Source organism: Chelon labrosus, assembly GCF_963514085.1.
Source record: "Chelon labrosus genome assembly, chromosome: 16".
In the NCBI taxonomy this organism is placed as follows: domain Eukaryota; kingdom Metazoa; phylum Chordata; class Actinopteri; order Mugiliformes; family Mugilidae; genus Chelon; species Chelon labrosus.
The window spans coordinates 9,964,522-9,989,657 of NC_140349.1; the positions used below are offsets into that span (position 1 = coordinate 9,964,522).

Below are 25,136 nucleotides of genomic sequence, written 5' to 3' on the forward strand. Positions count from 1 at the left end.
ATTGTAAACTGATTATGAGACAGACAAATAATGTGTCCTATCTGTAATTCCCTATGTGTCTGCACTGCATTATTATTCATAGTTACCCGGCCACTACAGCAGCATGTGCTATGTCACCATGGAGGGTGACGTAGCACACGTGTCTCTACATCTGAGCCAGTAGTCATGTGTGGCCTGGTGTAGTTGGTGCACTGTTGATAAAATACACATTTACATATTTAATTGAAGTTGTTGAGTCAGAAAACTGCAATAAATGTAAAAGTATTCTGCATATGTCTACGGCCTAAACAGCTGGTTTTCACATGCAGGGTTGTGATTGAAGGGATGCAGTGCTTGAATAATTAATGTATGATCTTTATACATATTTAACAAGAATGGCACCCCTATGTCGCCGGTTTGCGACAACCTTTGCGCAGTATCTCTCACTCTAAGTTCAGCCTCATTATCTTCTGTGCAAGTGCGGCCTTGTGAGAATCAAATCTGTGAAGTATCAGAATGTGACGGATTTATAATCTCATTCTGTAATCAGATAATTTAAATAAAACTGTTTTCAAACAAGCACTGCCTGCGTGTTACACTTCTTTCTAACTCAATTTGTGCACATTTGTTTTTCTGAAATTTGCCTCCGACAGTCTAACATGAAGAGCCTGGAGCACGAGTTGCATTGCCCCGTGTGTAAAGACATCGTCAAACAGCCTGTGGTCCTGCCATGCCAGCACAGCGTCTGCCTCCTGTGTGCCTCCGAGGTCTTGGTGGCAAATGGCTACCCGCCTCCGGAGCTGCCGCCAGAACCCAACTCCCCCGCCTCCACTCCCAACACCCGCTCGCCTCGCCAGGCGCGCAGGCCGACACCTAAAGCCGAGCAGCGACCCATTGACCGCGTGCTGCGATCAGGTTTGATTTCACTCTTTCTCTTTATAAATAATCTAGAAATTGTTCATTTTTTTCTGCCTATAACCATTGTCACTTTTTGGTTTAAGGTCCTCATCCGCCTTCGCCATTGATGCAGCGATCCCCCGGTCATGGGACATACCCAGGTCGTCGTCGCAAGGAGGGCCCGCCTCTGGTCATGATGTTCCCTTGCGTGCCCTGCGGTCGAGATGTCGAACTGGGAGAGAAGGGACTCACCGACTGTCTGCGCAATCTAACTTTGGAGCGTATAGTGGAGAGGTAGATGCTGCACACGCCGATCAATAAAAAAAAGTGTGAAGACATGCACAAAACTCCCGTATGGTGACATTATCCTTAAGTGCATATGGTGTTTAGAGCCAAAATAATAATAAAAAAGAAATAGAAGAGTTACACCTGAACAAACAGAAGGTTTGGGAACATGTCCAAATGGGATTGTCGTTATTCTGAGCAGCTGAACCGTTGAAGAATCCTGCACTGAAACATACTGTAGCAGCCCACAGTTTTCTCAGTGTAGCAGCTTTGTGTGCAGCACTTTATCACCTGCTTGTCTCATTCCCCCACGCTGCACCTTCTGCAGTTTCCATAACCTTTTCATGGCTCTGATTAGGACGGCCAAATAGTTTTATTTTTATGTATTTGTTGGGTGGACAAAGTTCACCCTAAATAAAATCTTTCTTCTCTTTCTACTCTTGCTGCCTTCTCTCCGCACCACCACCACCGCCAGGTACAGACACACAGTCAGCCTGGGCAGTGTGGCTGTGATGTGCCAATTCTGTAAGCCTCCTCAAACCCTGGAGGCCACCAAGGGCTGCGCCGACTGCAGGTCCAATTTCTGCAACGAGTGTTTCAAGCTCTATCACCCATGGGGTACGCCACGGGCACAGCATGAACATATCCTGCCTACTCTCAACTTCAGACCAAAGGTACTGCATTTACAAGAGCAATGTTTCTTCAACCCGATTCCTTTTTTTTCCCGTCCAACTTGACTGCTCACGTGGTTCAACTTTACAAACGACTAGCTGTTTTGCTACTGCCATGGTTTACGACCCTCCTGGAAACCTGTCACGTCACGGACAGAATGAATGAGCTCATTCCATCCATTTACATGCTTAAAATGCTTTAAAAGCATGATCACGGACGTTAAAACAGAACTGTCAGTTGCATCGCTCTTAATTTGATCTCGTCTCTCCTCCTCAGGTCCTGACGTGTCCGGAGCACGACCAGGAGAAGCTGCAGTTCTACTGTAGGTCGTGTCAGCGTCTGCTCTGCCCGCTCTGCAAACTGCGCCGCATCCACACTGGGCACAAAATCCTCCCAGTCGCCCAGGCATACCAAGCACTGAAGGTACGACGAGCTTTTGCAAATACAAAAACACAAAGGGATATCTGTGACTTTTATTCTGTTCGGGATTCATCATTTGAAGTTTAATAATTTAGTATTTGCATCGTTTGAAAGGGATATTTTCTTGTACATATGGGCTACATCTATAATTACTTAAATCACAGAGTGAATGAATGAGAAGCTTTTCATAAAGTGAAGTGATGCTGTGGCGATAAAAAACAGCTTACAATGTAAAGTAAACAGTCTAATGCGGGTGAATGTAAGGCTCTGTGAAACTATTAATCTGCGCCCATTTGTTGTTTTCTCTGCTGTTAATTTGACAGGAGAAGATTACGAAAGAGATGAACTACATTCTGTCCAACCAGGACACAGTCCTGGCTCAGATCACCCAGCTGGAGAGCGGTATCACTCAGACTGAGGTGATTAACGGTTCTAGCCGACAAAATGTTGCTAAAAACTGAGTTAACACCAGTCAGTGGCTAAATGGGGACACATATTTGGCTTCCAGAAGCTAATAAGTTACAGAAAACTGGACCTTAAAGTTAACAGAAATAATTCTAACTTATCTTTTGAAATACATAAACATGTAAAATATAAAACTGCACTGCTATGTAGGCTACTGTGTTGAATCTGTTTACACCAATGAGAAGTGGATGGGAGTCAACCATTGTTCTTTGCAACTGTGGCAGATTTTCTGTGGTCAAACCTGTTCTCCACTTTTCTTTTTGTTTGGTTTTTCTTTTATTTCCTGTTGTGCACTTGCAAAACTTGCTTACATAACAGCGTAACTATGACCTTACTCTGCAGAAACAAACTACTTTAAATCATGCTTTTCACATAGTGCCGTCTATGTGTCCCATAACACAGGAAAGGTTGTTTGGTGCCAGAGGAGATTGCATAGCATTTTTTATGAGTTTTTATTAAAGATAAACGAGTCGGCCTGAATACCAGGGTTGTGTGTGAACTTGTTCATCCGTGTTATTCATCCCTAGGTAAACAGCGTGTCTGCCAGGGAACAGCTCGCTCAGAGCATCAGGGACCTGACAGCCGCTCTGGCTGAGCGCCACGCATCTCTCACCCAGGCTCTGGAGTCGGCCCGACAGAAACGAGGCGAGGCGTTGGCCGCTCAGGTGTCTGAGAGACGGGGCTTGATGGAACATGCCGGGCTCATGGCGTTCACACAAGAGCTGTTAAAGGAAACCGACCAGCCCTGCTTTGTTCAGGCTGCTCGGCAGACTCATAACAGGTTTTTTATTTTGTTCAACTTTGGCATTGCTTTCTGAACAATGTGTACTCTGTGTTTTATCACTGGCTTTACTTTAATCCATTCATGCAGACATCAAACCGGCTTATTGTGTAAATAAAAACATATTCTTTCCACATTATTCTCTGCGTGGCTTGGAACAACTAAAAGGCAGCAGGAGATATAGTAGGAAGTAGACTGAGGGTATGTAAAAGTCGTAACTCTGTTAGCTCTATAAAGTTAGATTTGTGTAAAACAGGGCATGCTGCCATGAAAGCAGTAATGAATTAATACTGCTGCACCGGTCAGGCATAACATTATGACCACCTTCCTAATATTGTGTAGGTCTCCCTTGTGCTTCCAAAACAGTTGTGATTCATCAGAGAATGGACATGGGCCTTCTGAGGGGGGCTTTGTGTCCTATGAGTTGAGGGGAGGGGCCTCTGTGGATCATCCCACTGATACTTGATCAGTTTGGGATCTAGTGAATTTGGAGGCCAGATCAACACCTTGTTCAGGTTTTCACGTATTTTTTAGCTGTTCCTAAAGCGTTTTTTTGTGTGTGCCTGTGTCAGGCTGCATCCTGCTGGGGATGGCTGCTCAAGGAGTGTCATTGTTATGGGATGGGGGTGCCTTGTCTGCTCTAGGTGGATGGTACATGTCTAAGTAACATCCACATGAATGCCAGGTCCAAAAGTTTCCCAGCAGAACATTGAATTGTCACAAGATGGTCAATGTTATTCACTTCTCCTGTCATAATGTTATGGCTGGTCAGTGTATCCTCTATAGTTATAATAGAGAGGTCTGCACCATCAGAGTAGGCTACCTATCATGTATTTGAGTTGATATTAGCTGAAAATAGTTCCAAACTAATTATTCGAGCAATACGTTCTAAAATAAACTACTTCGACGACTGACGAGCTGCTTTATTGTCAATAATCTTTATCTTTTCTTTTCCTTCCCACCTCATCCATCTATCTCACCCTCCCACCCATTTTGATGAAAGCACTACACAAACACAGTTCCTCCTGGAGTCCTCTAACACACAATCTCCTTCTTTCCCACTGAACCAGGCTGAGTAAAGCAATTGAGAATCTCCAGCATTTCACTCTCGCTGCTGATCCGTCCTTCAGACACTTCCAGCTGGACGTCTCCAAAGAACTCAAATTCCTGACGGAGTTGAACTTCATCCAGGGTGAGAAAAGGCAGTGGTGATGGGAACAGTGAGGGGAGGCAAGGATGAGGGTGGAGATAGTGGAAGGGTACAAGATAAGGAAGGGAGGAACTGAGGAGGAGGAGAAGACGGAGACTTTTCGATGACTTTTTTGTTTAGTAAAGTAAACGTGAAACTTCCTAATGTCCGTGGAAACACTACATTAAACCCGTTCTTATCGCAGCTCCCCTGGCTCCAGTGATTGATACGCAGCGCACTCTGGCCTACGACCAGCTCTTCTTGTGCTGGCGACTGCCCCAGGAGTCTGCACCCGCCTGGCACTTTTCTGTAGAGTATCGCCGTCGGGGCGTGGTCCCTGGAGGGGCATCCAGAGGTGGGATCAGAGGGGGGCTGTCCGCCGCCCGCTGGGGCTGGCAGCGACTGGATGAAGTGAGTGGGACCAGTGCTGTGATTGACAGGTTGGAGATGGACAGCGTGTACGTGCTGCGGGTGAGAGGCTGCAACAAGGCGGGCTACGGGGAGTACAGCGAGGAGGTGTACCTTCACACTCCGCCTGCACCAGGTGAGGGCGACTCGGCTCCTCATTTGTTCTTATTTACAAGTAAAATGAAAGACTTTGACCTGTGTTATTAATGCCCATGCACAAGAGAAAAAAAACAGAATTACTGCATTTGTTACTTCCGTTCATAGTAAAGGCAGAGCTCCATTCTTAACGTGAGTTTCAGTGCAAGAGGTCACACTAGTATCAAGAAAGGGTCAAGGGTTAGAAAGTCTTCAGTGCTCGTTCTGTGCACTCCTGAGATCGTCTGACACTAAATAAAAGAAGTGTGCAGCATCCGTGCTGCACTGCAGGGGAGGGTAAGCAAGGCAAAGCGGTCATTTTGTTCCACAAGCCGAACAATCACGATGATTGCAATGGTTTTGTGAATTATCGACGATATATCTTTTCAGCTGAGTGGTAGCAACAACATTTGTAATATGCATAGAGTTCACCTCACCACAGGTCAGACTGTAGAGTGGGCTAGCCCGTACGTTTCAGATTAATTAATTAAACCAGAACTCCTCATATCCAAGTGTTAATGTAATAATGCACCATGAATACACACAACGATGGCTAATTCTATCCCATATTGAATTGAGACGTCGCTTCAGATAAATCCGGTCTGTTCCTGTTTTGAACCCTTTTGCTGGATCAAACCAGACCTGAAGTCTCTAACACACTACAGCACGCCAGAGTTTTGTTTCTGCTCATTAAGTCTTTAATCAGGAAGTAACACATGTTGCATCACCAGAGTGGTTTTAAAGGACCGTCCAGGTGAAATGATGTTACTAATCTGACCTGTGCTGTAATAAAGAGCCTGAAGACACACAAGAAAAACCGTTTTAAAGCGGGTTTGCATGCAAGCTATGGTTCAGGTTAAACTGGAAGAAGGCACTCAGCCAGAAAACATGTCTCAGCTCACAAACCCGGTTTTGCAAAACTGTGATTGATTATGACAGTGGGTAGATTGCTAACCATTTTTTATTTCTGTTCCTTTTAAGCTTGTCCAAAGTCCTCCAGGTCTTATCCGTCTCTTTAAGACTGCACCTCGAGCTTCTTTTATTATCTTCCAACCAATCATGCAACAATATTTTTGTCTTACAGTCACGTAACTCAAGAAAGTCTTATCCTATATCTGCACAGCAAAGGGGTCTCATCACCTCATCACACCTGCTATTATTTATATTTTACGATGAAAGCATTAGAGTGGTCGCCATGGTGAAATGCTTAAAAATTCATTCTCTTTCTTTTCTTCTCATCCCCATCTCCCTTTTCCACCTCTCTCTCCACCTTCACCACATCCTTTCACCTCATTTCCCCATCTTTCTCTCATGTATTATTTCCATTTCACAGCTTTGTACTTGACATCTACTGTGCCACTCCCATGCTGCCAGCCTACATGCCTCCTACTGAACGTAAGAAGTGCACTCATGTCCCGTCACCGCCTCTCTGTGCCCCCATGCTGCATAAGGATTTCTGCCCTCTTTCTCTTTGTGGTCATCCCACTCATCCTGTGTTCTTCCGTGCCTTATACCCACTCATCCCTCTGCCTCCCACATTCCCTCCTATAACGAGATCTGTCCGAGCGCTGATGAGGTTTGCAGTTTGTTAAGACCGGAGGCTTAACAACATGGATCGGATTCAGATCCAGGGATTTTTAGTGGTCGATTTGAGTGATTGGTGAATTCCTTGTGTCTCTGCTGGCTGTCTTTCCTTCCTGCTATTGCGTATCTTCCCTCTGTACTTCCTCTGGAAAAAAAAAAAAAAACTGCAATTCCCACTGCAGAGCTTTGTTACAATACCTTTTGTGTTTTATTCCCTGAGTCTTCAATGTATAGATCAACGTCCTTTTCTCTTCCAGTGCTGTTGAGAGGAGGTGCATGCCTGCTCTCTTCCCCCCTACCTTTTGTCTCTCCTCTTAAATCTGCTCCACTTTCTCTCAGTTGCCCCCCAAAAACTTCCTATCACTTCTCAAACCCCTACTTCTGAACGCACCTGTCGCTTTTTCTACTCACTTCCTCTCGCCCCTTCCCGTTTCCCTTCCCTACCTCTCTCCTTCCTCCCAGTGCTCAACTTCTACCTGGACTCTCGCTGGGGTCTCCACGCTGACCGGCTGGTGGTCAGTAAAGAGCAGCGATGCGCTCGCAGCGTCCCTGGTCTCTCTCTGCTGCAGGCCGCTGACCACGCCCTCACTTCTTGTCACCTGACTTCTGACCTCCTGGTGGGGGATGTAGCCATCACACAGGGCCGGCATTACTGGGCATGCTCAGTGGAACCTGGATCTTACCTAGTGAAGGCAAGTGAATCTACACTGATTATGAATTATGAACAGTACTTCTAAAGAATAATACTCATGTGGAATATACACCGATCAGCCACAACATTATGACCACTGACAGGAGAAGTAAATAACATTGACCGTCTTGTGACAATTCAACGTTCTGCTGGGAAACTTTTGGACCTGACATTCATGTGGATGTTACTTAGACATGTACCACCCACCAGGCACCCCCACCACATAGCAATGACATTCCTCGATGGCAGCAGCCATGCCCAGCAGGATGCAGCTTGACACAAACACAAACAAAAAGTAATGTTATGCCTGAAAAAACGACAATTGAAGCTAAGATCTGAAACTAAACAGTCAAACTTCAGATGTTAATCTGTGGCACTGCACATGCCATAATCTTTTTTCAACCGAGCCCCACCCGCTTCAAACCAGTTACAGGTACAAAGGAAGAAAAAACAACAAACAAAAACAACAACCGCAATCACTTAATAGCTTTAACGGTTTTTAATAGTTGTTAAGGGTTTTTTTAATTGATACCATCACATTCGGATCAGCTGTACTGTCCTACAATAACAGGGCATTTTAGTGTGTGTGTGTGTGTGTGGACTTAAGAGTCATGTTACCAAAAAAAAAACAAAAGAGGAATCAAGTTATTCTTAGTACAAATAAACCATGACTGACATTTGTCACACAAGAGGCGTGTGCTTTGTTAGTGTGCCAAGAATGTGTTGCTGAAAGATTATTTTTGTTAAAGTCAGTAACAACAAAGAAGCCAATCCATACTGAGGAGTGAATGTGCAAGTACTTCTTTGTTGCATATCTGAAAATAGATGCACCAAAAAAAACATGCGACATATGTCCATTTTGTGATGTGACGGGACATTTTGTCAGCTCACCCACTGCCATCAAGTGCAACAATGAGATTTGGTTGAAATGTATATATTATAACCAGCTTATGAACAGCATTTGACCAAAGCGGTTTGATTATTTAGAAAGTTACATGAAGATGAATTCACTTACGCTTTATTTAAAACAAATGAAATGAGAACAGAAGGCTCGATAGACAGCTTTCCCTCACACGGAGCGTTTTTAACAAACCGGTTTCTGTCGTTCTCTTCTGTAAAGGTGGGAGTGGGTTTGGAATCCAAACTGCAGGAGTGGTTTCACCTTCCACAAGACATGGCTAGTCCCCGGTGAGTAGAGGGAATGTAAAGCAATGAATGGAAGAAATAATAGTGTGGTGCTTCCCAAACACGAGTACGTTTAACATCGGTGGATTCATTAACCCCTCTAGGGATTTCTGGTGTAGCGATGACAGTGAAAATCAACACACAAGTATTATTAAAAATCTGTTGAAGATTGGAATAAGTCCAAATCCAAATCTAGTGAAAAGGGGGCGGTGGGAGCACACTGGAATATTGTAAATCAAACCCTTTTCCTCATTTTTCTTAAACTGCACTCTCTCTCCAGCTATGACCCAGATAGCGGCCATGACAGCGGCGCAGAGGATGCCCTGGACTCCGCCCCGCCCTTCTGCTTCCTCACAATGGGGATGGGTAAAATCTACCTACCCCAGCACAACAACCACCACCACGGTAGCCACGGAAACGGCATTCGCGACCCCATCAGCAACGGCCCCTCCTCGCCCACAGGCCTCACCTACCCTCTGCCGCCCAGGCTCGGCGTGTGCCTTGACTTTGAGAAGGGCCGCGTCACCTTCTACGACGCCCACTCCCTGCGACCTCTGTGGGAAGGTCACGTGGATTGCTCGGGCCCCGTCTGCCCGGCTTTCTGTTTCATCGGCGGGGGGGCGCTGCAGCTGCAGGAGCTGGTGGCCAACCGCAACGCAGATCAGACGCCAGTCCGGCGGGTCACCATCCAGCCCCGCGGCTCTAACCTGAACAACAACTGATGCCTGATCTGAGGGAGTCACTTGGAATGTATTTGGTATTTGTGAAGTATTTACTCAGCTAGAGCGAAAAGTTAGACATCTCAGCGATTTTGTTTTGTATTTAATTTTCTTGTATAAGAAAATGTTTCTATAGCAACAAATATGCAATGTAATTAAGTTTCTTACATTTTTGTTAAATGCATTTTTGCAAGAATTATTGCTTACGTAGTGTTTGGTATATCCGGCACTTAATTACACCTTTGATGCTTGCACTTGTAGCCAGGCCATACTGCATACATTTCTAAAGCTAATGTAGATGCTGCACCACACGGCTTTGTCTTTCTTGTAGGAGCTTTTACTGTCATTTCACGCCCTTAACATTTTGCTTTAGAGATATGAACATTATGCGAGTATAAAAAAAAAAAAAAGAAAAAAAAAGGCCTAGACTATTTAATTGCACCTATAACTAAAACTGTGTTTAACCACAGTTAATGCTAGTCATTCACCCATTATGATCCCAACCAAAGTTATTGTTTTTCCCGGGATGTAAATGTGGTAAATTAGAGGTAGAGAGGAACAATGAGGCAATACTGTAATTAGACGCTACAATTATACCTCTGCTGCACAGCTAATCACTAGTTTCCACAGTTCTGTTTGTGCATTGCTGTTTTGTATTTCAAATACACAAGTCTGTGTGTGTGTGTGCGCGCGCGCGTTTCTTTGTGTGCTCAAATCCCCGTGTGCATGGGGGTGTGCGGCTCGACTGATAACAGCACTGACTGTGGAAAGTTGTTTCCTCGCAAACACCACTTCAGATTTATTTATGTATTTATTTATTTATTTTTTAACCCCGCTTGATTGTAAGTTAATGAGCAGCGCTTTCTCGTGAAAAGAGCAGCAGATTGACTCCATGTAAACTTCACCTGCTGGCAGAATGTTTGCGGAAGAAGAACGGATTAAGGGAATAAACAGAGAATAAATGCAAATTGTTTAAATTATGAAACCGCCTTCTGTTTCCTCTTGTTGATGTTTGGATTCAATCAGTGTTTCAACTGTTCACGATCAGCATCTTTACTGAAGAGGAAGGAGTCAGTTACGCAGCTTCACCACTAGGGTGCAGTAAAACACAGCAAAACACTAGAGACGTCTTCGACACACCAAACACACTCCAGGTGTCAACAATGGTGAAAGAATTACCATGCATCCAATATATGTATAAATATTCTTTTTAAATTTAGTTCTCTTAACATATAGATCCTCTGCTTGCATTGATCTTTTATTAAATGTACATCACCGCCATTTTTGTCACAGTTTATAGCTTTGCATGCACCCTACCCCTGCAAAAAAAATGTGACATATAAAAATAAAATAAGGGAGAAGATTCTCTGACAAAAAAAGCCTTACCAAATCATTTACCATATGAATTTCTTTCTCACAACTGAAAGCCATGATATTAAATCACACGTTCTCTGTTCGTGCCAAGCCCTTGAACGGCGTTGAGGACTAACATTCAGTGCCAAATGGTCTCATGCATGTACTGTATGCACTGTACATATGCAATTATGCGTAAAAGGGGCTGTACAGGAATTGCCAGTAAATCATACTTTATGTTTTACACACGTGCAATAAAAATTTCCCCATATAACATGCAGAAAGCACTTGCCCTTTAATCCCTCGTGTCCTCTGGTGCACAGACTAAGACAGGAGTTTAGAATTAGGTAATGCGCAAAGGGCACCACCTATTGGCCAATCACTTTTTAAAGCGGAACACTGGCTTGGCGCGTGCTTCAAATGCCTCCAAACCTCTGTCATGCTTGACCTTTCCCAATAGGAAATAAAAGGCTTATGGTATTTTACACATACCAAAAATAACCTGCTCGCATATAAGATTCTCGCTGAGTGAAACACCCTGGATGAGAATAATGAATAATGATCGCCATCTGCTTTTGATAGAGCTATTAACACCTCACATGTGCAGGCACTTAGCATTCCTTATGTAAATGTAATGTAAATCGCCAGAGTTTACCTTTTATGAGCTTCAATATGAAAATCCACATATGTGTTTAATTGGACCCACGTTCAAGGGGAAACTGTATTTGGGTTTGCTTGAACCACAAAGGGAAAATAAAAAGCGTAGAAGAAAAGGGATTGAGAAATAATAAAGCACACAGCCTTGACATGAGCCAAGGTTCTTTTTTTAACGTCCTAATTCGCACAGATAAAAATATTGCCTCCAAAGGGAGGTTTAGCTCTGATCCCCTATGATATAGAAGAAGAGGAATGTACTGTAAAGCATGAACACGGCGCTGCACCGCCCAGCTCCTTGTGCTCGCTGCACCTCCCTTCTTTACTCCAAATCTGTAACAGATTGGGTTTAGTCTGACTGGAGGTATGCAGCCACAACACCACATGTAGGGGTCTGCATAATCCCTCCGCTGAGTATTAAGCACACAGCATGGGCATTCTTCTAAAGACCTGGCAGGAATTACTGATACATAATCTCCATGATCATCATTTAGTATAGTTCATGGGACGTGATGGGGTGGGTGTGTGGTGGGGGTCGTCTGAACTTATGAAGGCTCTCGGAGCTGTAGCTATACAATCTGTGAGAGACAGTGAGCGGTGCCATCTGGAGAACACACAGGACAGAGTCTGCTGGAATCCGCTCACCCGACCGTCTTAAACATGAAGCTAAACCACATGTTCAAAAGACCTAACCTGTTTGTTGAATGCGCTGTATAGTCTCTATAGCCTGAAGGGCGATATATTGTTGGAGGGTAGCCGGTTTAATACCATTCTGCTCAGTCCTGGGTCTCTGTGATGGAGGCCTGCAGTAGGAATTAAGTCAGCGGGGGGCGGAATGAAAAAGGACATTAATATAATGTGTTTGTAATGAAAGCTCGGCCTCCGACAGCCGATACCTGCTATAGCTGTGAAACTTTCATTTGATTGAAGAGTTAGGCAGCTCAATTATTTATCTTCATAAGAGCAAACTTCTATATTAAAGTCTCATGAGGTGCCGGGCCTCATTTCCGCCGGCGATCCCCTCCTTCTCCGCGTGTAACAGGTTATTTGCTGAAAGGATTGAATCACGTTCGCATCATTCATTCCTCTTACCTCCTTTAAATTCAATCACGTCACCTTGATATTATTCTTCCAGCCGTGACCGCTGCTGAAACATTTATGTATCTCTTTCTCAACCATCCATCCACCCGTGAGACCCGGACGGCATCAATAATATACAACTTCCTGCTTTTTATCACATTGATAATCTGAATGGAGGTAGAACGGGGGGGGGGGGGGGGGGAAATCAATCAGTTAAATGTTGGCTAAGAGGATTTGAGGGGCAGAGCGAGGCCATCTTCCCTTCACTAGAATAAATGAGGGGTGACAGTAATGCGAGACGGAGCCCATATGGCCACATACTGTAACCCAGTGCGCTGCAATTGTGGGCGAAGGCACAGGGCTAATTCACTTTACACTCCAGCGGAATTTCCTACTCTATTGGATTTGTGTACTGCACTTTGTTTTCTCCATTTAATGATGCGACGAGGGTTATGCAATGATCGCGCAGTTTATTGCATAAAAGCACGCACTGCACGGCCGTGCAAATAAAGTGGCGTCTGACAGCAGACAGTGCATTGCAGAAGTGGACGGGGGGAACAGACTTAGTTGTTTTCCCGTTGGTGAAAGTTAGATGAAAGGAAGATTAATACCACTATTGTGTCCCTTTGTTAAACACAAGGCCATAGCCTGCAGCTAGGTGGCTTAGCTCAGCGTAAAGCGAAGGTTTTCTTTTGGACTCTCTTGGTTGGAGGAAGTGACTTGTTTTGGTACAGTACACCTCATGTAATCACCGGGCCGTTTCCTCCTCTTATGGATGTTTTAATCTTTTGGCAAGAAAGGGAATATGTGTGTTTTGCAAGAACTATTTATTTAACTGCGGACTAAAACCGAGAAACTGCTTCGGAAAATGATTTAATTCTCCACCCGAAAGAATGGTTCACTGGTTCCAACCATTAAAATCCTGTCTTTTGAATCAAGTGTGTGAAGTGGAGCACGCTATACTTTACTATACTATACTACACAGCGTTTGGCCCCAAGGTGTAACTTTAAGAATGGCACAGCTTCAGATATATAGTACGTCTGTACACTGTAACTTAACAACTTGAATATTATTGTTCCATAAAACTCAAAAAGTGTGGAATAGCATTTTAGCGAGACTAATGATACAAAATTCTTTGCAGCAAATGGCGTGAGCAGGTGTGGGGCCATTGCACGCGCGGTTAGAAACCATGATTCTGCATCGAGGTTTATGTTCTATGTGACACATCCATTCAGTCAGTCAGTCAGTCAGGATGCAGCAGGTTTTTTTTGAGCGGTTTTCCACCGTGGTCAAACATGCTGAGCTGGACCTGCACCGTTAAAATTCCAGGTCTCCGAAAAAAAAAAAAAAAGAAAGTCCAGTCAAATCAGTATGTCAACAGGGGATCTGTAAACCACACGTTTCCTGGACGGCTCTGTCAAGACCAGCTGTGCATACATCATAGCCTGCAAGATGTGCGTGCTCTCTTAAAGGAGGAAGAAAGAGGCCGAAATAAAGACAGAAAACAGAAAGAAAGAAGGACATGTGGCAACTCGGAGCATGAAATAGATGAGGGGGAGGTTGTGTTTGATTTGAGCAAAGAGAAAAACAGTTTGACTGCTACTCTGAAGTCTAATGACTCTTTAGTCCGATCTGTTACCACGTCAACGGCTCCCAACAGCCCACCCTGGACTTCTCGTCTGTCCTTCCTCACCTTCCAGATGCTCACCGAGTGAAAGGGTGAAAGGTTGGCAGGTGCCTCAAGGAGCAGCAAGGAGCCTCGGGGTCGCATTTCTGAGAGGTCAAGCAGTTTGGGTCTTCGGGTCGGTGGAGCAATATGGCTAACGTTGAGATAGACGAGACCTCAGAGCAGCAGTCTGACCTAATCAACTTCATATTGGGGTACTGACAGACAGCCATGGCTGCCTGAGGTGGCCACAATCAGCTTTCAGAGTATCACCCACTTCCCCCCACAAATAATCAACCTAAAGTCAACGGAAGCCACAATGCCCGTCAACAAACGCACACTGCGTTTGCTTAAAAAAAAAAACGGATCTGTGTAATAATTAAGCGGCTGCACCTTTCAAGTCGCAATCGCTGATTATACGTGACGTCCTGCACAACGGCCCAACTCTGCAGTCTCTTTGAATGTGTAATTAGATTTCAGAGCAAATCGATCATATGGATCTGCGTCCAGATGACTGATCCCGTGCGATTCTCCCTGATCATGCAAAGCAGAAGGACCTCGACCCCGAACGCTGGACCTAATCTGTCGGAACAAGAAAGGACACTGTCTACATAATGAGACACCGAAGGCAATATCTCGCACGCAGTCAGTGATGCTTGCATCTATCGAATTGACTTAATGAGTTTTTTTTCATATAAACACGTGGCTGTTTGGTTTGTTAATATGCTTTCCAGTAGCTCTGTTTACATGGGTGTAATAAGCCAGTAAAGTTTGCAGTGTCTTCCTAATGGTTTGCAGCTGTATATGACTAGCAATCAGATTTAATTCACCTATATAGAAGCATGTCCCCAGGACCTGTGCGCATCAACTCTACAAAAGGAAAACAATGTTGCTAGCAGATAAGGCCGGCGGAACGAATTCCCCTCTTCCTCCCATTAACATCCATTCGGTAAACACAAGATGAGGTCAGTTTATTCCAGCGTCGACATGTAGCCTTCCATCATCTGTCCCATGCTGTGCATACAGAACTGACCCACATTAATACATTTATAATCAATACCTCCTCAGGTCCCGCGTGCAGACTATTGGAGGCTGAAGGAAATTGTGTAGTCCAATTTAAAATGGCCCAGGGGGAACTTTCATAACCATGTGCCAATTAGTTCCACTGTCAATAATGGTAATGCTAAAGGACATTGTGTTTCAGGGCGAGAGGAGAGAATAGAGAGGGGGAGGAGGGAGACATCATCAAGCTTATGCCCGTTGCTCATTGTTAATGGCTGTTACACTGACAAGAAGCATTTGATCAGACACACACACACACACACAGAGACACATATTGTGGGTCCGTGGATGTGGTTTAGGGGGTTGTGTTATGGGGCAGAATTACACAAGCCATGAAGATAATAAGGAATGACGTCTCATAAAGGTCAACAAACAAAGCACTAGTGGGACAAACACAGGCCGTGTGATGAGATTCATTAGGACAGCATAGAGAGCGTGGAGAGAGAAAAAGAGACGATGGAGAAAAGGGGGGTGGGTGGGGGGGTTAGCACATTCCTCCGCTGTTTCACTGTGGCCGTTACAGCAGCAGCTGAAACAGGTGTGTCTCTTTACACAGGGTGCGCTGAGGGCAAGATCTACTCTCACGTGGTTAAAGCCGGTCACACTCGACCACACTCTGACCTTACACCCACTTGAGCAGCCCAAGACTTCATTAAGTGGGCCCTGAGAAGCACATGGATCCCACAACTATTATCTTAGCTATTTAGTGCAGGAGACTCTCGCTGTACCTAAATGATCTTGGCTCAAGGATATGTATGAGCTGTGAGCTTGTCGGGCGTCAAAGCTTTCGGGACCCCCGACGAGCATCTGCTCTGATTCACCTCGGCTGTCGGAGATGTCATCCAACAAACCCCAGCTTCGCTCAATGAGATCTGTAGAGGAACAAAATGATGTCCGAGGGGCATTTCCAGACACAATATATAATTGAGAAGTGGATATTGGCACGGACAAAAACTCAATACAAACCTAGCACCTTTATTAGAAGAACATTCAGCTCGGTGAGGTATCGTCATAAATATGTATATAAAAGTTTGAGGCTTTATACTGAGAGTTAAGGTGCAGAATTTGCCACTTGACACTTGACTCGCATTCATTTACTTTAGATTTTGCTGCCTAAACTTAAGAAAGCAAAGGCAGTGTTTTCCCATACAATGTTAATGCTATGGTGGCCCGCCAGGGTCTAATTTTTTCCCTTTTTTTTACCAGAAGCGCTGGTTAGCAAAGTTAGATTAAAAGTGAACTGTTAACTATAAATTGGATTTATTCGCTTTATTTAATCTTACGTATATTTTCCCATAGAATAACCATGTCTCAAATGCATTTAGTTTAGCATTCATGTATATGAATGGCGCAGGCTGCTGCTGTTTGTCGCTAAATTCAATATTGCCGTTATTACGGTAATTTAAAGACGGTAATTACGGTAATTTAAGAACTGCTAAAAAAAACGCACAATCTTATTGTATGTGTCATATAATGTATAAATAGTTTTGGGATATTGTTGGGATAGCATCATAATGTATGTATGATGTATTTCATTATGGATCAGCTGATTTAAGGCCAGTAAATTAAACTACATGTTCACAGTTATGTTTAAAGACACAGTTATGAAGGGAAATCTCCTGCCTCCACTCCACTCCAGTGACACTAGAGCCTGGAGGCATTACGTTATCTGGTTGTCCATCACGCTCGTTCTTGTGAACGCACTGTCTAAAGGACAACTTGATAAAAAGACTTCAAATTTGGCCAAAAAAAAAAAAAAACATTCACTTGAACTCAAGGATAAACTGATTTGATTTTGGTGGTGAAGTGTCAGCGTGACCTCTTTTTGGCAATAACCCAAGAAGTTATGTATGCTAATTATGACAACATTTCACAGAAATGTCTAGTGGGATAAAAGTGATCGTGTTTCATATCCAGAAGGTCAACTTGGTGTTCAAAAGATAACATCAGCCGAAAGTCATGAGGACACCGCTGCTAAGAAACTATTGGTCCTAACAGCGTAAATAGCTAACAACAAGGTAACTTAATATGGAAAATGCAAAGGTACAATGAAGGGTGTAGGGAATCTCGACATTTTTTTAAAACGTCCACCTGAAAAAAATCCCTAGGTTCAATCAGTTACAGCTCCACCACTCTGATGTGATGCTGATGTTGTTGAACCTGGTCTAAGAACTTTTCTCAGTTGAAACTCATCCAAATTCGAAGCAACAGAAGCAGCGGTGCATCCATGTGAAGTCATAGGAGTGTACAACGTGGTCTGGTCCTGGCTCAGAGGCCCTGCGGGGATTTAACTTTACCCTCCACCTCCGTCATTTCTGAAAGCGTCAGCAGATCAGACCTTGTAAACGCTGACCTTATCAAAAATTGTCCACTTATGAAGGCGTGACTAAGACATAAGCACCGAAAGCAGCATAATCACTTAACACTATAAATAAAATAATGTCTCGTGGCTGTATTGTAAAATGTTTTCATGAATTCTCTGCTGAAATTAGTTCCTGAGTAGGACAGAGGTCCTAATGCAAGACTTTCACTTTCATCAACTCAACTTAAATTGACTTTGACTGAGTTTGGAGTTTGCTGATTGTCCTGGTATTTAGCTGCCAGACTCATTCAATGTGAGTTGATTCCTTCCAGACTAAAAGTTCCCAGCGAACTGTGAACTTAAAGGATTTCGGCAGCCGGTCTTTCTGCCACCTCTCCTTGTTTAGGGACCCGAACATGAATCAATTCTCTCTCTCTGTCTCTCTCTCTCTCTCTCCCACAGACAAAATCTCTGCGTGAAACCTGGGCACGATGACGCAGTCAAAGTCACCCTTTCCTTTTCCCAAACACATCTAAACTTACATCTAATGACAACATAACACACAGCTATGGTCTCCAGCTCAGGAAACAGAGGGTTCCTGTTTTTGAATCCAAGCTCTATTGTTATCTTAAAGAGCATTCTGACAGTCTCTCTCTCTCTTTCTCTCTCTCTCTCCTTCTGTCTGCTGTTCTCTGCCTCTCCAGCTCTTGCTTCACCAACTAGAGACATTACACAATACTTATCTAGCTAAATCTCGATCCTTATATAGTGCTTTAGTAGCACACATTCTTATCTGGACCTTTCACTCTACTAATATTGACAAAGTCAGAGAGATAGAGTCAACACAAATCTCCATTACGACTTTTCCTGTTTTATCTGTGTGTCTTATCTTTTGTTCTCCGGTTGGACTCACACAGTCACTCCTACTTCTGCACTTCAGGATCAAGTGTCTCCTCTGCCATCGCTCGGTCTCCGTCAATCCCCTCATGCTTTTTTCTTCTTTTTTTTTTTTTTTTTACCTCATTCCTTCTGCATGCACATATATTCTTTAGTCTCCCTGTCGTCGCTCCCCGTTGTGGGAACCCGAGGGGCTGTGTGCTTGTGTTGTGCAGCTGAAGGTGTTAGCGGGATTGAAGAAAAGTCTGGATAAGCAACAGCTGGATTTAATGCACCATTAAGGTCATTGGTTGTTCAAGCTGCACCTGCAAATCCCCTGATTTCACCCCCCTGTCTAAACCTCTCTCCCCTGTCTGCTCCCTCCCTCCCATCAATTCTCTGTTGCCCTCTCCTCTTTCGTCCACATACTTGGTCACCACTTCTTTTCATTCCTGGCCCTCTCAGCTTTCTCTCTCTTGTCCTGTCAGCTATGAAACCCCGCCTTCCCTCTCTACTCTCTGCTTCTTTATCAAAAACAGCTTCCACTGCTTCCACTCCTCTCTAGTTTAATTGTTTGTTTTACTCTCTCTATCATTTATTCTCAGTTTCAGTGTCTCTCCCTCTTTCATTCTCTCAGTTTCATGCCCCTCCTGCTCGCAGGCTGTTGTGTTGTGTCTGCCAGGCCTTCTCGGCTGGAGCACAGGTTTCCTGAGTACTGGAACGGAACAGGAGCTGGCAGGGAGACACACTGAGAAAAGCCAGCTCGGCCGTTCCCACTGAGCGTCGCACGCGCTCACGCTGCTGCTCACACTGCTGCTCATACCGATGCATTTCAGTTACAGAGAGAGGAAAAAAAAAAAACAACACAAAACACACACTATGATGTATGCAATTATGTGGCGTGTCATGGGTAATCCCACCTGGATTCGGTTTATTGTATCAGTGCAGGGGAGTAACCTGACATCTTAGTAAGAGTAAGAGAGAATAATCCATCCATTCGCTCATTCCACTTATCCCAGCTGGATGAGCCTATCCCAGCTAACATTGGGCAAGAGACCGTGGACATGTTGCCAGTATATGACAGGGCTAATAGGTGGTTTACTCTCCTGCGTCAATTTGACGTCGTAGCTATGGCGACAGTGCAGAGCATACGCGGACCCTAGCGCCGTAGTCTGACGTGCACCTCCCTAGAAATGTAACTACGCGCCGTGGCGACGCAGACCGCAAGAGCTGTGATTGGTCCACTTGGTAGTAGCATGTTTCCGCTTTAGTATTTCCGTCTGCTTCTCCATCTCTGCAGTTTTTGAATTGATTGTTTTGGGTCAACAAAGATGGAACACAATGGGAAGAAGCTAACTGAGGAGATTCGGAGATACAAACATTTGTAGGACTTGTTTTCGGCGAAATTTCTGCAAAAGTTTCAGTCGCCATTTTTGAAAGTGAAGCAGGAAGTGGAAAACAAAAATAAACCCGACTGGCAAAAAAGACACAGCGCCGTCTAGTGTTTGGGTGGTGTTTTTACAGGGCGAGCCATACTGATGAGCGCACAAGTATAAATGGCTCACACCAGCGTAGGCTACAAAATTACGTCGTCTGTGTCCCGCAGTACCTTAAATGAGCCTTAACACAGAAAGAGGCAACTATTCATGCTCACATGCACAACTATGGCCGATTAAGAATCACCATCTAATGCAACATGTCTTTGGACTGTCAGAGTAAGCCGGAGCATTTATCATTTTCATATTCATTTGCACCTTTTACCACTGTTCTGTGTTTCTAAGTATAATAGGGGAAAAATTATTTGCATAAGAATATTACGTTATTAGGATTTTAGAAATTTCGATAATCAGTTAATAAAGTTATCCAATAAAATATGGTGTACACCTCCAACTCTCACAAATGTTAAGATCAGTTCCTTCTCTATGTTTTATACAATTGTTTATTATCAGTTAATTTGGGATTGTTGAGAATGAAATTTGATGTTTTTTAAAAGGTTAGCGAAACAATTAAAGTTAGCATGACTTCCTTCTTTTGGACAGACTTTGAGGCCTTAAAACAGCATTGGCTAACCTTTACAAAAATTCTCCCTGATGCAATCACGAGACGGAAAAAAATGCTGATTTCCTAGACTATTTTCCATTTTTCAGTCTGGGATATTACTGCCTGCATAAACAGAAGAAGCAGACTTTACCCCTCTGGCAGACGCGCAGATAGTCACTCACACTATTAACACTAATGCAGACAAACATAAACACCACCGTTCCAAGAATAACTCTCCATTTTTCCCCAAAGAATGATGTTTATTTCTCAGTGGCTCTTCAGCGTATCCTACTCCCAAGCTAAGTGAATAATGTTTACGTCTCCTCCCAATGCTGATTTCACCCCGGAGAGATCACTGTCCTCTGCACCTGGTGAGTTCACCACCCCAAATGAAATGGACATGCCCCATAGCACCTAAGGAGAGACTGAGATCAAACATCAAACATCAGAAAGCTCCCGGTGGCCCCTAATGAAATTGTTTCTGGATTCTTCACTTTGGAAAATAAAAAAACATTAGTATTTATAGATCGCTCTTAGCTAGTGCTAATGGTAATCTAATTTTCAAAATGGCTTTGCTAAATTAAGAGATCGGCACAGAGAAAGAGACAGAGGTCTAATGTGTTTTAGAGGTCTAATGTGAGTTAAAAGCCTGACTGGGGGCCTTATTAAAGACTCAGTTGAAACTAATTGTTTTCTCACTCTCAGTTGACAGGGCGCCGGTGTTGCTAATTCATCAGACAATAGTCTAGTGAAGTGTTTTAATGAGCAACGCAGACAGCAACAACAGTGAGATTTACCGATAAGTATAAAACCCATGAGGAGTTATAGTAATTAACCTTTCTGAGTAATGTCTTCTCATTCCTCTCTGGCTCCTCTCTAGCGCTAACTGCTACATTACTGCTGAGAATAAGAGAATATAATAAGAATGAAATACAATGTTACACAAAGAGTGTCTAATTCTTTAATAAATATAGAAGTAATAGTGCAAATAATTATTAAAACACATAAAACATATTATATTATATTATATTATATTCATTACATTGGATTGGATTTTAAAGAAAGCAGAAAAGAAAATTTATAAATTTATATTAAAAATTCTTAGAAATAAAACGTCTGCATATGAATTACACTGATTTACTGAAAATTAAAGGACAATTTAGTTGCTTTGTTGGGATTTCTAGAGTCGCATATTATTAACTCAATTTCCCATAATGCGTCACGCTTGCCACGTCATCAAACGGCGCAGAGCTGAGCTGTCGTTAGAAAGGAGGTAAATATGTGATATTATTTTGTAAAGAAACGCGTTGAACTAAATGATATTTCATGTAGTTGTTAATCTTATTCAATCATTTGCTTCTTGTGGATGTTTTTTTCTTATCACTTACCTGCTGGTTGTTTGTTTTTCGTGTGTTTTAGCTACATAGCTAACGCGCTGCTACGTTAGTATGCTAACGCTACGTTTATTCAATGACTAGCTGCTTACCTGTTGGTTTCTCTGTCAGGTTGTTTTCTGGCTGCTTACCTGTGATCCCGTCGGCGGCTTTCACCATGACGAAGCTCATGCAGTGGCTGTTCGGTGTGTCGGTGCTGGGCTCAGTTTGGGCTCTGGTCACTTTCGACCTGTTGGACCTGAGCCTGCCGCAGACTTACAGAGAGGTGGCCTGGCCGATGCCTCTGTATCTGCTGGTTTCCTTTGGCTGCTACTCCCTGGCCACGGTGGGGTACAGGGTGGCCACCTTCAATGACTGTGACGAGGCAGCGAAAGAGCTACTGGAGCAGATAAAAGAAGCCAAAGAGGACTTGAGGAAAAAGGGATTAAAGATGTAGAAGAGAGACTATGTAGAGACATTTGAGATGAAAGCATGGACCACTATCACACACACTCACACACAACTCCGTGTCTGCACACGTGATGTTCAAGTTACTGAAGGAAAAAAATATGTGAAATGTGTTGGATTAAAAGTCACACAGCAGACATGATCTGAACATCAGTCATCGTCACACTTCATACAGTCTTATCCACTTTTATCTGATGTGTTCTGGAAAGTGAGAAATGAATGACCTATTGAATGTTTTTTTTTTAGGTTACTCATAAAATAAGTCAATGTTAACCTTTTACAGTTGTTAACCACCTCTCTTAAAAACCAGCAGAATCATATTTAATGTTATTTTCTGTATCTAACACTTGGTTTAGTGATCACATCTAAGCTAAACCTTGAACACACGCCGGGATGTGTCTGACAAACTACACACAGTTTGTGTCTCTGTGGAGCTGAACTCTCATCTGCAACCAGTTGCCGTTCCCTGAAATGCCAACAAATGAAATCTAAAGGTCACATTGTAACAATCTGACTAAAGACTGTTTCTGGTGGGAATTCTCAGATGCTTTCAATCTGACTTGCGCTCCAAAGAAGAAACTTCACAGGCTGGACCTTGTTGTGTGTGTGTGTCTGGAGATTGTTGCTTGTCAGTGTAGAGGTGGACTAGATTTTATCTGTAAAGAAGTGTACATTCCAGTGTCCGATTTCAGACTTACGCCCTGCAGGTATTGCTGAGAATTAATTAAATGGGAATCTATTTCTTCATTTTTTTGTGTGTGTGTTTCTTGGGATGTGTATTTGTGGTTTTGGGGGGGTTCGGATAGGACCAGGAGTTATGCGAGTATGTGCGTGAGCGCCCGAATGTACGATACATTCCTTCTCCATGCATAGCCCACTCAGCCCGAGGGGCTTTATATCAACTGCTCAATGCCTCCCTCTGTGTAAAAGACAGATCTCTTTTGTCTGATGTTGTAGTTAACGACATGAAATACACATTACCCCGCATTTCCCTTTCTACCCTCGCAGAGATTCGTTTCAGAAAACCTGCGCTAAGCATGTAGCTCTGAAGTAATGTGATGCTGGCAGTTGCAGTTCCTTTTTGTGAGCCTTTTAGGTTGCCTATGCTCATTTTCCGTGAGTCCCTGCTGTGCATAAACAAAGCATAGCCCGGCCAAAGGCATCATTACAGGGCTTCAAAAGCTCCCATAACTTCTGAACAAATGCAAAAAGAGTTGGCCGTTCTCTGTGTGAAAGCTCTGCCTGTTGTGCTGTTTGGCTTCAGCCCCATCGTTCCTTGCAACGTCACCCGCCTCCCTTCCCCCCCGCCCCCCCCCCTCCACGAATGTCTGCAAGCTGTTGCCTGAGCAGACTGGATGAAAGACAACCTGTTATTTACCAGAAAATGTTCTACTTTGGCGATTACACCAAAGGCATCCCTCTGTAGGCAGTTATGTTCTTACTCGTAGCCACATGTAAAATACTTAATCACTTTTCTTTGTCTCCAGTCCCCCAAAATCTAACTTTGATCTGTTCTTTAAGACAAAAGTATATATCGGATTAAGGAACACATTTTATAGGCCTTAGATTTATGAATAGTATATATAGCATTTAAGTGCATCTTTTTAATCCCTTATTTCAATAATATATATCCCTTATTTAGCTACAGAACATATGCTTCATCCCAGACTGTGCCATTTACGTAACAGTCAGTATAAGTCAGTAGGTGTAATCTGATGAGATGTTTATGAAAGCTCCATACATCAAACGACCTCACATACCCTGACCTTTTTCTTTTCTTTTCCATACATTCCGTTTGCTGCTGTTGTTTGGCTGGTGAGCGGCAATATTCACGAGAGAAAACGCTCCTGATTGAGTGCAGCAACATGAAGCGCCGAGCAAAATCCATATTAATGACTGCATCGTAATTCGGTATCTCTGCCTGCACGCTCCTTTGGCTTCGAGGCGGGAGGCTTGCTCGTCTCGTGAGGAGAAAGCCGCACACAGAGCCGCCTTTGCATTTCAAATGACTCCTTAAAGATTCGGCCTTGTCAACTTTAGAGAGCTGTTATTAGGGGGCATCATCTCAGCAGAGCGGCAGTAAAAGGGCCTTGAATTGTTACCTGAGCTCTGCGGCTGCCAGATGAGGGGAAGGAACATAGCTAAGTAGAGAGAGCGGATCGTCTGTTGACTGGCTTGAAGGCTCGAGGCTTTCCGTTGTTGTAGGATGAGCGCTCCTGCAAAAGGATTCAGCGAAAAGTTGTAGGCAGTTGGATGATTCTTTTTTTTTATTAAACTTAAAATATTAAATACGCATTGTGCATCAAAATTATTTCTGTGTGGGTTTCCTCCAGGTGCCCCGACTTTCTCCTAAAGATACGCATGAAAGCATTTGAGTGTGCATGGTTGTTTTTCTCTTTGCACTGGTCCCGTGATGGATTGGTGACCCGTCGAGGGCGTAGCTCGCCTCACACGCCGCGGAAACTGGGATAGACCTCAGCTCCTCGTGACCCTCTGCAGGATAGACGGCAAAAGACAATGCATGGATGTCAAAATAATGACATGCTAAGACTTTAAACAATGCAACGAGCTGCTTTGCTTCAGTGATACATGACACACAGTCCAGGAATTCCCTTTGAGTGCGGATCCAAGAGGTCGAAGACTGCTCAGACGTCACAACGCCGCACAGGGGGTTACAATGCACACATTCTTTTGGGACCTTTCATCTATTGTTGTGAACGTTGCGAGGTAGTAATACTGTGCTCTCATTACTTTTCATGAATGTGGCGGACCAGTACAGCGTCTTTGTGCTTGATAAGTCGAGCCAGTTTCAGCTTTTGTCAGGTAAAGTCGGTCTGAACGTGACCTGAGT

The 25,136-nt window shown here is 43.7% G+C and overlaps 2 protein-coding genes across 2 annotated transcripts; both read left to right on the plus strand.

Moving 5' to 3' along the window:
• Nucleotides 1–613: 613 nt before the first annotated feature.
• Nucleotides 614–10,452, plus strand: trim46b (tripartite motif containing 46b). The gene is made up of 11 exons (XM_084563854.1): nucleotides 614–894; nucleotides 981–1,170; nucleotides 1,637–1,835; nucleotides 2,110–2,256; nucleotides 2,577–2,672; nucleotides 3,246–3,499; nucleotides 4,570–4,691; nucleotides 4,894–5,232; nucleotides 7,278–7,507; nucleotides 8,627–8,694; nucleotides 8,972–10,452. The coding sequence occupies exons 1-11, from the start codon at nucleotides 639–641 to the stop codon at nucleotides 9,411–9,413; spliced, it is 2,343 nt and encodes a 780-aa protein (XP_084419980.1). The 5' UTR covers nucleotides 614–638; the 3' UTR covers nucleotides 9,414–10,452.
• Nucleotides 10,453–21,673: 11,221 nt separating this feature from the next.
• dpm3 (dolichyl-phosphate mannosyltransferase subunit 3, regulatory) lies at nucleotides 21,674–23,171 on the plus strand. The gene is made up of 2 exons (XM_084563412.1): nucleotides 21,674–21,717; nucleotides 21,950–23,171. The coding sequence occupies exon 2, from the start codon at nucleotides 21,996–21,998 to the stop codon at nucleotides 22,272–22,274; it is 279 nt and encodes a 92-aa protein (XP_084419538.1). The 5' UTR covers nucleotides 21,674–21,717; nucleotides 21,950–21,995; the 3' UTR covers nucleotides 22,275–23,171.
• The last annotated feature ends 1,965 nt before the right edge of the window (nucleotides 23,172–25,136 follow it).